This window comes from Phycodurus eques, chromosome 19 (genome assembly GCF_024500275.1).
Source record: "Phycodurus eques isolate BA_2022a chromosome 19, UOR_Pequ_1.1, whole genome shotgun sequence".
NCBI classification, from domain to species: domain Eukaryota; kingdom Metazoa; phylum Chordata; class Actinopteri; order Syngnathiformes; family Syngnathidae; genus Phycodurus; species Phycodurus eques.
The window spans coordinates 10,273,338-10,285,080 of record NC_084543.1 but is presented as its reverse complement, the minus strand read 5'-3'; the positions used below and the strand labels follow the sequence as shown (position 1 = coordinate 10,285,080).

At 41.4% G+C, this 11,743-nt stretch overlaps 1 protein-coding gene across 1 annotated transcript in view; it reads left to right on the top strand.

Annotated features, from left to right (window-relative positions):
* The first annotated feature begins 8,949 nt into the window (after positions 1-8,949).
* LOC133417803 (protoheme IX farnesyltransferase, mitochondrial) overlaps positions 8,950-11,743 on the top strand; it is a 29,045-nt gene continuing 26,251 nt past the window's right edge. Inside the window, exons 1-2 of the mRNA XM_061705925.1 lie at positions 8,950-9,049; positions 10,904-11,046. Coding sequence (XP_061561909.1) covers positions 9,019-9,049; positions 10,904-11,046 — 174 coding nt within the window. The 5' untranslated portion in view covers positions 8,950-9,018. The remainder of the gene's footprint in view (positions 9,050-10,903; positions 11,047-11,743) is intronic.

Here is an 11,743-nt window from a genome sequence, read left to right as displayed (position 1 = left end):
TAATAGCTACCTGTCATTTTGTATTTTTGTATCTATATTTTTTTGCTTATATCTCCTTCAGCACGGATGTCCTCGACTGACTCCTCGTTACCTCATTTCCTCGTCTCAAAATGATGAAAGAGCATGTCAACCATTCAGAAGGCTAATCTCTACAAATATAGGTGAGCTGTGCCCTAATTTCAACCTTAACTATCCATTTCCTGCATCCATTACAACACACATTGGGCTTCATTCTTCTCCAAAGCCACTTATTACTTGTCGTTTTCACGGCAAATCTGACATTCTTCTGTGCTTTCCTTTTCAGGAGAAAATATACACACACTCACGAAACCACCTTTGAATGTGTTTGATTGCTGGTGTTTTTTTTTTTTTTATATATATAAATACACAAGTAAAACACCACAATAATGTTCACAAGCTACAGGCGATGGACACAAAACTATTCATTGATGCAATACGCCAACACAGGGTGCAAAGTATGAGTAGACCCACAGAAAAGTCTTAAATCCCATTGCTGAAAAGACCCAGAAAGTCTGTCGTTTTGGTTAGAAGCCTACATTTTAGAGTCATGTAAAGTGTATGTATACCAAACAGGTGGGTGACGCTAAATTATGAAGCATTTTAGTTTTTGTCATTGTGTGTGGGCGAAGCATGGCAGCGAAGTTTGAAGACTAGAAATATAACAGAAAGCTCTTATAATTCAACTGCACAAGGTCACGTCTTGAACAAAACGAGACACCAAAGAGATTCAGAGATACCTTCTACTGGCAGTAATTCATAACGCTAATAACTCTCCTCCCAATGCTTGCCTTACTGTGAGACGTAGAAAGGACTATGGGCTCCACAAATTACGGATGTGCAATTACTCGATTCTATAGATTAGTTTGAATATACAGTATTTGTGAGGAAAATTAAAAAACCCAAAAAAAATTTTAAGCGGATTCTGTAGTTCAAAGCATGTCCCAGAGAGAAGCTATTTGAAAAATTAGCTATGTGGTCACAACATTAGTGATTTTTCAGCCGACCAGCTTAAAAGCTGTTCTTGTTGCTGTTGGACGATGCGTGTTGATTTTGTAATTTTTATCCCCCCCCGACCCCACAAAAGCAATGATTTATTGACATTTAAAATGTAAATTTAGTCAGGATCATGTTAGCATACATGTTTTAATAAAAGGGGCATTTTATTTCAAGAGGTAGCATTTATTTTCACCTTAGGTATACCCATCCATCCATTTTCCGTACCGCTTATCCTCACTAGGGTTGCGGGCGTGCTGGAGCCTAGTAAGTTGTTTACAATCGGAAATCTGATTTTTGTAAAAAAAAATAATAATAATTAAAATCTGAGATTTTTTTTCAAGGTCATGTCGCCTAGCCCTACCATGAATGCAGTAAAACAAGAACGCACATGTTCAAATTTCATGCATTTGCATTACTTGCACAACGGCCTCATTGATGCATGTTAACACGGCACATAACCTCTCCTTCCTGTTATTTGTTGACAGACAGAACTTTGGAAATGCATCCGGAATTCTCACCATGCACAGACGCACGCACAGACACACACACAAGCGTGCGAACGTATCAACGGACCCATGCACACACACACACACACACACACACACTGTTCCGCTTCTTGAGATCTCCAGTTAGTTGACGGGAGCGCCGGTGGTTAAAACTCACCACACGTGTGGTGACCATCACTACAGCTCTGTAAAGTATCCCAGCATTCCAGAGTGTACGGAATGTCCATCTTTTCCCGCCCCCTTCGTCTTCACCCTATGTGAGTTGTGCCGCAAGTGCCAGATGATGACTTTTCCATGTGGCACCAATGTCCTAAAAAGTTGTGACAGAAGGAAAAAACAAGGCAGTATTCTGAGGCATTTATAGCATATATGGACATTTGGTTTGGATGAGCTTGGAATGATGATGGAGATGTGTGACACAACAAAAGCACCCAGCCAAAAGGACCGTCAAACATTCCCAACTACCGGAGAAAACATTTGCAAAAAGACGCACAATTCCAGTCAGGCAGTGGACGAGAAGGGGGGACATGAAAGAAGCCCTTCATGAATCCAACTGGCTCAAGTTTCCAACTGGTCACCCTACACACACAAACACACTACACACAAACCCACAACACAGAAAACCATGTGCAGAATGTCCGTAACGAGGCGTCGTGTCGGGTTTGGCCTTCTGTTGTAAACAACGATGGAATTCTTCCCAGTGAAAACTTATAGGCTTCAGTAAAGAAGCCAGAGGGCTTATTAAAGACAATGAGGGAAAAACAAGGATGCATGTTTATGTAAGTGTAAGCAAACAACATCATGGCAGCCTCCAATGGGTGGTGTCTAACCCTGGAGTACAAGAAACCCTTGGAGTCCATGATCAAAATTCAGTCCCTCAAGCCAGTTTCATTTAGTACCATGACATTTGATAGACATGTCTACCATGAGTAGCCCCACAAAAAAGTCGCAAGGACCTATACTCAAGAACATTGGAAGTCTGCTATTTTACTTTAAAACAGACATTTTAGAGTCAGGCAGCACGGTGGACGACTGGTTCGAGCGTCTGCCTCACAGTTCTGAGGACCGGGGTTCAATCCCCGGCTCCGCCTGTGTTCTCCAAGTGCCTGCGTGGGTTTTTTCCGGCCACTCCGGTTTCCTCCCACATCCCAAAGACATGCATGGTAGGTTAATTGACAACTCTAAATTACCCGTAGGTGTGAATGTGAGTGCAAATAGTTGTTTGTTTGTATGTGCCCTGCAATTGGCTGGCAACCATTTCAGGGTGTACCCCGCCTCCTGCCCGATGATAGCTGGGATAGGCTCCAGCACGCCTGCAACCCTAGTGAGGAGAAATGGCTCAGAAAATGGATGGATGGACTTTAGAGTCATTGGAGCCATGACCAGAGGTCCTTCATATACAGTCTTGCTACCAAATTAACCACATATCCAGTGATATCTTGACTTGCAAGGTTAATTTTTTCTGTGACCAAGCTCGTAGAGTAATTCTAAAATTTACATGATGAAAGAGAATGTAAAGAAATACATTGTTTTCATAAAGCATAATTACTGTAGTTGGGACAAGCTGAAAGTAATAACAACGTTTAAGGGGTTTGGCCTAGTGAATAACATCAGGAGTTGAAGTCAGGTTGGCCCATAGACATCAATGGTTGGCCCAACTTGGCCCCTTAGTCTGCCTGTGAGCGTCTGGGTGGGCGTGTTGGCCAACTCCAGCTCCTTGCGCGTGCTTTCATTTTAGATTTGTGAGTTTGACTGTTTGTCCCAATCAATAAATGGATGAAAGGGCATTGATGAATCACTTCACCTGAGCCACAGAAAATTATCCAGTTTCACTAAATTGTTCCAAAAGTTATAATTCTTTGACTACAAAAAATATATCTTTGTTCATTGACTATGTAAGGTATGGGGGGGATGTTTAGTGACAGGCAGAATAATTAAATGCTTTTGCACTAGATGGCAGAAGGTACAATTAACATGTGTCCATCGTTATCCATCATTAGTTATAAGTATATACATATACTTTTTGTGACATTTTTGTTTGGTGGTGTGCCGGGAGATTATTCTGATGTAAAATATTTGCCTTGGCTCAATAAAGGTTGGGAAACCATATACTAGTCAGATGGGCGATGCTAAATCATGAGAAATTTGAGTTTTAGTCCATGCATGTGGACGGAGCACAGCAGTGAAGTGCGTGGATTTCCAGCATTTGAACATAGAAAGGGTTATAAAAAGCCAGATATAGTTGAGCTTCCAGATGGTTTGTATGGCAGAGTAGTCACAATATAAGCCCTTCATTAGGATGCTAAAGGAAAACAAAAGGAATCGTACAAAAAGAAACATGCCTCTTCAGTTAAAACATCTCAGCGAGTAAGAATATTTCAAAAGTTTTTATGATGTGGGTTTCTTGTCATTCCTTAAGTTTAAAAGTCAATTGGGTTCAATTTAGACGGAGACGCAGATTCCTGGCAATGTAAAGTGGATTTATAGCAGGTTGAGAAGGACACAGCCGGATTAGGTTATGGGTTATGATTAGGTCAATGGGACATTATTCCTCCTGTGAAGCCATAAACGTCCAACAGAGCGGCGGGAAGTCTTCACCAGGAATTGTCTCTTAATGTCTGCTTTTGCAATCATTGATTCACCATGGCTGGACTGGGATTTCTTTTGGCCTTTTGACGGCCTTTTGACAGACTTGGAGAACTTGATCCTTTGCAGTTTTTCCCTTGAATCTCTAGTCTCTGGATAAATATTTCAGCCGGCCAAATAATTGATCGATTGGGTTACATCCATCCATCCATTTTCTGAGCCGCTTCTCCTCACAAGGGTCGCGGGCGTGCTGGAGCGAATCCCAGCTATCATCGGGCAGGAGGCGGGGTACACCCTGAACTGGTTGCCAGCCAATCGCAGGGCACATACAAACAAACAACCATTCACACTCACAGTCATGCCTACGGGCAATTTAGAGTCTCCAATGAATGCATGTTTTTGGGATGTGGGAGGAAACCGGAGTCCCCAGAGAAAACTCACGCAGGTATGGGGAGAACATGCAAACTCCACACAGGCGGGGCCGGGGATTGAACCCCGGTCCTCAGAACTGTGAGGCTGACGCTCTAACCAGTCGTCCACCGTGCCCCTGTGTTACAAAGATGGTAAAAAAATAAATAAATTGCCTCTAACACAGACGTTATTTCAGCAGGTTAGGCGGAAGAGACCATTTTGACTCCTATTGATTAGATTAGCCTTTAAAGCCACGGTTCAGATTCAATGTTAGTGTTTCAAGTAGGGCTGCAACTGACTATTATTTTAATCAATTAATCTGTCAATTTATTTTCAAGTAATCTATTAATCGGATTAGAAAACATCTTTAATTTCCATCCCTTTATTAAAAACAGGACATTACTGTATTTCAAATTGATAGTGCAGAAAATTCCCAAACATGAATTGATTATGATTTAGATACGAGTTTGGTACATAATGTTGATTATTGTGTTATAAAGTAAAAGCAGATGTTTGCAAACGTCTTATTTTGATTACACACAAAGAATCAGTCTGTTTTCATGGAGTACTACAGAAATCTGAGAATATTTACTGTTAAGAGGTTGAAATTCTGAGGATTTTTGGGACACGCATTTGCCTTTTATTGCAAAGTCGCGACCCACTTTAATAGAAGTTAAGAACAATGAAGCTCTTTTTGTGTTTAAAAAAAAAAAAGCCATTTCCAATGAGTCTGACATACTGCCAAAAGCATATTTCTAGTCAGGACGCCCGCTCGCCAGAGGCTGAACTGTACTGTTTTTGTTTACGGAGTGAACTAGTGACTAGAGCCCAAGTGTGTAACATTTCATGTCACTTAACTAATATGTTCCATGTGGGAACTTGGTACACCTCTCTACTGTACTGAAAAAATCTGAATATGAGTATAACCTATATAATTGTTTTTCTAGCTGTACACGACCCACCCAAAATGGGGCCGCAATCTACTTTTGGGGCCCTACCCACCAGTTGAGAATCCCTGCTCTAAACGTTCATAGATTATCAAAATAATTTTCGACTATTTTGATGATCAATTAGTTCTCCGCGGCACAGTGGACGACTGGTTAGAGCGTCAGCCTCACAGTTCTGCGGTGCGGGGTTCGATCCCCGGCCCCGCCTGTGTGGAGATTGCATGTTCTCCCCGTGCCTGCGTGGGTTTTCTCCGGGCACTCCGGTTTCCTCCCACATCCCAAAAACATGCATGAATTGGAGACTCTAAATTGCCCGTAGGTGTGACTGTGAGTGCAAATGGTTGTTTGTTTGTATGTGCCCTGCGATTGGCTGGCATCCAGTTCAGGGTGTACCCTGCCTCCTGCCCGATGATAGCTGGGATAGGGTCCAGCACGCCCGCGACCCTAATGAGGAGAAGCGGCTCAGAAAATGGATGGATGGATGAATTAGTTCTCCATTAATTGATTCATTGTTGCACTTCTAATTTGAAGTCAGGGTTTGAAGCAAAAGGCAAGGTTGCAAATTAGGGTTTCAATTGAGGCTTTAAAATTACATCTTGAAGCCACGATTAGGGTTCCAAGTTAGGATCTCAAACCAGGCTTGGTGTTTAAAATTAGAGTTTCAATGTAGAGTTTCCATGCAAGGGTTATGAAGGCTGCAAGTTATAGTAGTTTCAAGTTGGTTTCCAAGCAAGATTCAAATACGTGATTCAGGATTACAAGATAGGTTTTCATGTTAGGGTTTCAACTAGCCTGTATTATGGTTTTGAATTATTATTATTATTTTTTTAAACCAGGATTAGGGTTTCAAATTAGAATTTCACACCAGGGTTAGGGTTGCAAGTTAGGGCTTCTAGCCTTATCCTATCTTGAAAACCTAACCTGAAACTCTAACCCATGCTTAAAACCCAATTTGACACCCTTCCTTGCAACTGTAACGCAGGCTTGAATTCCTAACTTGCAACTCAAACCTTGGATTCGAACCTAACTTGAAACCCAAACATTTGCTTGAAAACCTACAAACCTAGAGTCCACTCCACAAATTCCACTCCTCTGGCGTGCTTTGTTGCAAACAAGGGTTAGGGTTCAAAATAGGCCATAAAAATCAAGGTTAGGGTTTAAAGTTCCGGTTCTCAGGTAAGGTTAGTTTTCAATGTAAGGTTTTGAGTAAAGGTTTCATATTATGGTGTCATGCCTGGGTTTGGGATAGGGTTATGGTTCTGGGTTACGATTAAGGTTTCAAGACAGGGTCAGGGATTCAAAGTCCGGTTTCAAGCCTAGATTAGGGTTTTAAAGCAGTTTTAGGTTTTCCAGCCAGTGTTATAAATGAGCCCTTAGAATGCGACAGGAAGAATATAATATGTCCAGGAAGTAGACAGCATCAGCTAGAAGAATGCATGTGGTGGACACATGTCCTGAAGAAGACAGTAGAAGAAGTTTTGTTCACTTGGAGGCTGGACCAGGACATATGTTTGTAGCCCTCACACACCCTGCGCTTGACTAGCAACAGGGCGCCAGCCGGAGACTCGTTAAACAACAAGAGCGTCGCCCTTGAAAATCAATTACAAACAGGACAGCGCCGGCGCATCTGTTTCTGCTCGGGAGTTATGCAGAGCTGTCTGCTTCCCACTCCGCCACCATTCCGACGCTCGTTCCTCTGGGATTAGAGATGGCACTGGAAGCCTGTGGGACCGCTTGTAAATCAGGGCGGGTGAAATGGGATAACGACAGACACGGGCAGGGGGAAGTCTCTGTTATTCCATGAAACCATTTTATTCGAGTGGTGGGGAGTGGGGTCTCATTACAGGCACTCAGTGTTTAACCGTTGGACATGCTGCTAAAATTCAGTCAAGTGTGAAGGGGAAAAATGTGAATGCAAAGCAGGAGAGTTTAAAATTATGGTTTCAAGTCTGGGTTTTAAACAAGGCTTAAAGTTTCAAAGTTAGAGTTTCAAGTTATGTTTGAAGCCAAGTTTTGGGTTGCATGTTAGGGTTTCAGGCCTATGTTAGGATTTCATGTTTTTAGGACAGGTTTAGGGTTTCAAGTTAGGGTTTCAAATTGGGGTTTCCAGTTTGGGTTTTAAAAAGGTTACGGTTAAAAGTTAAGAAACTTTGGGTTTCAAATAACGATTAGGGTTTCAAATGTGTTGGTTTTAAAGTTACGGTTGCAAGTTTGGGTTTCAAGCTAGGATTAGGGTTTGAAATGATGCTTTTGAGCAAAGGTTAGGGGTTCAAGTTAGGGTTTACAATTAAGTTTTAGTTTGGGTTTCAAACAAGGGTTAGTGTTTCAGGTCGGGGTTAGGGTTTCAAATTATTGATTCATGGGTTATGGCGTCGTTCAGGACTGATTTCACTTGAGGGTTTGAAGGCTGTGGTCGATTTAAGAGACATTGCCTGGCTAGCTCACTTGGTCGGGTATGTGACTCTTAATCTCAGGGTTGTGGCATCGAGCCCAACATTAGATGTTGCTTTTTGGCTTGAGAAATAGCAAAGCAGCATGGGGCATCATTAGACAAGATTATATTTTAATGCTCCTTTGAACAAATGTTTGTGATCTTCAAGTGCATTATTATTCAGAAGACCTTGTAATAATAAATAGGAACAGATAAAGTTTTTGGTGCCTTGGTTAGGCACTCCCCAGAAAATTTGTGTATGCTTTTGTACACAATTGTATGTTTGTGATCATGAGGTGGCACCTCATTCAGAAGACTTTGTGTGTATGTGTTTAGATAATATCTTTGGTGCCTTGGAGCAGCGTAAAAGAGGATTATTTTATTTTTACACAATTGTATGTTTGTGATCACAAGGCTGCTCAGTGTTGAGTACGAGTAACTGTGACAGACTGTGAATACTGCATTTGTCATAAGACCATGTGTACTGCATTCCGAGTCTGCTTTATGATATATCTTCACTTTTCTGACAGGAAAAAAAAAAAAAAACTCAACCTGCTTTGTGTTGACAAACCATATGTCCACTCGCCATTCACATCCGTGGTCCTTTTGTGTAATGTTTATGGCCATTTTCTTTTTCTTCCAAGAAGCAGCTAAAGTGTGTGTGTGGGGGGGGGGGGGGGGGGGGGGCACCACGCTGAGACCACCACCGGGAGGTTGGATAATTGTAAAAGGCCTCTCGGGTGAAAGTGACCTCACAAACTTTCCATTGTTAAAGCTTTTCCACTCCATGTCGCCCATCTGTTGTTGACGTGCACCTCATGGACAAAAGGCAAAAAAGTCTGCATGCCTTTGTCTTCCCTCAGCAGGCGTTAACATATAACAGAATAATGTCAAAGTGGGGGCTTCAAAACTATTTTATTTTATTTTATAAATCATTAAAAACAAAATAGCATTGTATTTAACTTTTTTCATGTTTTAAATTAATATATTCTTTTATTTTTGGTCGTGTCACGTCGTGTGCCCCGGAAGTTCTTGTCACCGCCACATCCAAAGGTCAAAATGGCGGCTCACTGCATGTGAAGGAGACCAAGAAAGAAGCCGGCTTTTTTCATCAAAGAACATGTACAAAACGCAATGTAGTCGTCTAACAGGTAACGAATCTCAAATGCGGACTGCACGGATGCATGTTGCTCCTCGTTGTTGTCGTTTTAAACTCGCGTACGGTTAAAATCAACGAGCGCGACGACGACAGCTAGGTAGCTAAGCTAGGCGTGTACAGTTACCCAATGAAGCATGTTTTGATCGTCTGTGACTTGACCTTTGTAATGAGGTCATCCGCTTCTTCACGGACTGGTATTTATTCGATATAAGCTGATCTGTTACAGTGACAGTGTTTTGGTGCATTTTATAATTAATAAATACCAGCAAGCTAATGTTGGCTTATCTACGGTTCTTCAGCTAAGTGTGTCCGTATTATATTCAAACGGAAATTCAACTCTCACTCTGCTGTTCATACTAGTGCGCATACTAATATGCAGGCAGGCTTGCAAGGAGAGATGTCAGAATAAAAGCAAACACATTTGTGCCTCTTGAGCTGGGGGTTGGGTTCAGTACCAGGAAGCAGACAAGTATCTCTTCCACAGCTAGTTGCTATTTTACATTTGATTGCAATGGGACTCAAACTGTGACCCTTCAGTTCCAAAGCCCATGTCCTAACACATGAGCTACTGCCGCCGAGAAGTGTTGTCAGTAGTGGGATAATTTATTCTACGTTGGCAGTGAATACGACTGAAAAAATATATATTTTCTTTTCATTCATTCATTTTGGCAGCGGTTAGCACATCTGCCTGATTCAAATCCGGCCTCGCCTGTGTGGAGTTGGCATGTTCTCCCTGTGCGGGTTTTCTCTGGGTACTCCGGTTTCCTCCCACATCCGAAAAACATACATGGTAGGTTAAATGAAGGCTCTAAATTGCCCATAGGTGGGAATGTGACTGGGAATGCTTGTTTGTTTATATGTTCGGGTGTACCCGGCTCTTGCCCAGAGTCAGCCAGGATAGGCTCCAGCACGTCTGTGACACTAGTGAGGATAAGCGGCATAGAAAATGGATGGATGGAAAAATAAAAAAAAATTCACACCCACACAAAAAAACCTTCCCTTTGTTTAAAGAGCTAATTATATTTTATTGACATTGTTCAGAACAATTTTCAAAACAAATTTTTTTTATCTTGTTTTTTCCCTTCTGGGATTTTCTTTAGTTCTCGTGATGCCATTCCCCCCCCATAAATGTATTTTCATTAACTTGCATCAACCTCTACAGATGTATAATGTAAATACATTGGTTTTCTTTATGGATAATGTGAAAATAAGTTTTTCCTTTTGGAAATAAAATTCCTTTTTGTCACAAAAAATATGTAAATGCAATCATAAATAAATAAACCCTTTAAATGTTCAAAAAGTCGTCAAACTGCATGGATCGAAGAGCATCACTGCGCCCCCTCCAGCTCTCAACTGGTTTTCTCTCATGTGTTGCACAGGTGAGGCAAGAGAACCTTGCAAAATGTGTGCGACTTAGAAGCACATACCTCGGGTCAAAACTGTCCAACGTGGATAGCGCACTGCGTTTGCAGCGTATAGATGGGTGCCATGTCATCGCAGTTGACTGACTGTCTTCCACCGCACTCTTGTCATATGGAAAATAATGAGAAAATGGTTCTGCTTATCTTGTTTGTTTTTTAGCCACATTTTAGTCACTTTAAAAAAAAAAAATAGTCGTTACAGCGGTCGGAAAAGTTTAGCAACCAAATTGCTAATTTGGCAACACTGGGCTTTTGGGAGATAGCTTCTCTCTGTTTGTAGCTTTGTTAATGTAAGCAGGGCAGTGTGGAGATGTACTACAAAAGCCGCAGAAGAATCACCCTTAAAAACAAAGTCTAAACTTTATCGATTAAATCGGTCAGCCCTAGTATCAGGACTACATATTGTCCTGGTTTGTGTGTTGTAGGTTTGTTCGGTGTGAGCATTAAGCAGAAACTGGTGGGATGTGGTCCCCGATGCAAGCAGATGGCCCGTGGCCTCTTTCTGCTACAAGGGAGAGATCCGACACACTGGATTACCTATCAGCACCTCAACTTCCTCAAACGCCAGGTAACTCTTTCCCGAGGCTCGCCATCTCTGGACTACTTTGTCACCTTATATATGTAATTTATTTTACGTTTTATACAATATGTGTATTTGTTAATCTAACATTTTCTTAAACAAGGCTTAGTAGCTCTTTTATATATATTTTTAAAAAGTGCACGTTCGGTGTCAACGCAGCACTAATAATCGCCTCCATGGCAGCGTATACAACCCCAATTCTAATGAAGTTGGGACGTTGTCTTAAACATAAATAAAAACAGAATACAATTATTTGCAAATCATGTTTGACCTATATTTAATTTAATACACTACAAAGACAATATATTTAATGTTCAAACTGATAAACTGTTTTGAGCAAATAATCATTAACTTAGAATTTTATGGCTGCAACACGTTCTAAAAAAGCTGGGACAGGTGGCACAAAAGACTGAGAAAGTTGAGGATTGCTCATCAAACACCTGTTTGGAAGATCCCACAGGTGAACAGGCTAATTGGGAACAGGTGGGTGCCATGATTGGGTATAAAAGGAGCCTCCCTGAATTGCTCAGTCATTCACAAGCAAAGATGGGGCGAGGTTCACCTCTTTGTGAACAAGTGCGTGAGAAAATAGTCGAACACTTTAAGGACAATGTTCCTCAACGTACAATTGCAAGGAATTTCGGGATTTCATCATCTACGGTCCATAATATAATCAAAAGTTTCA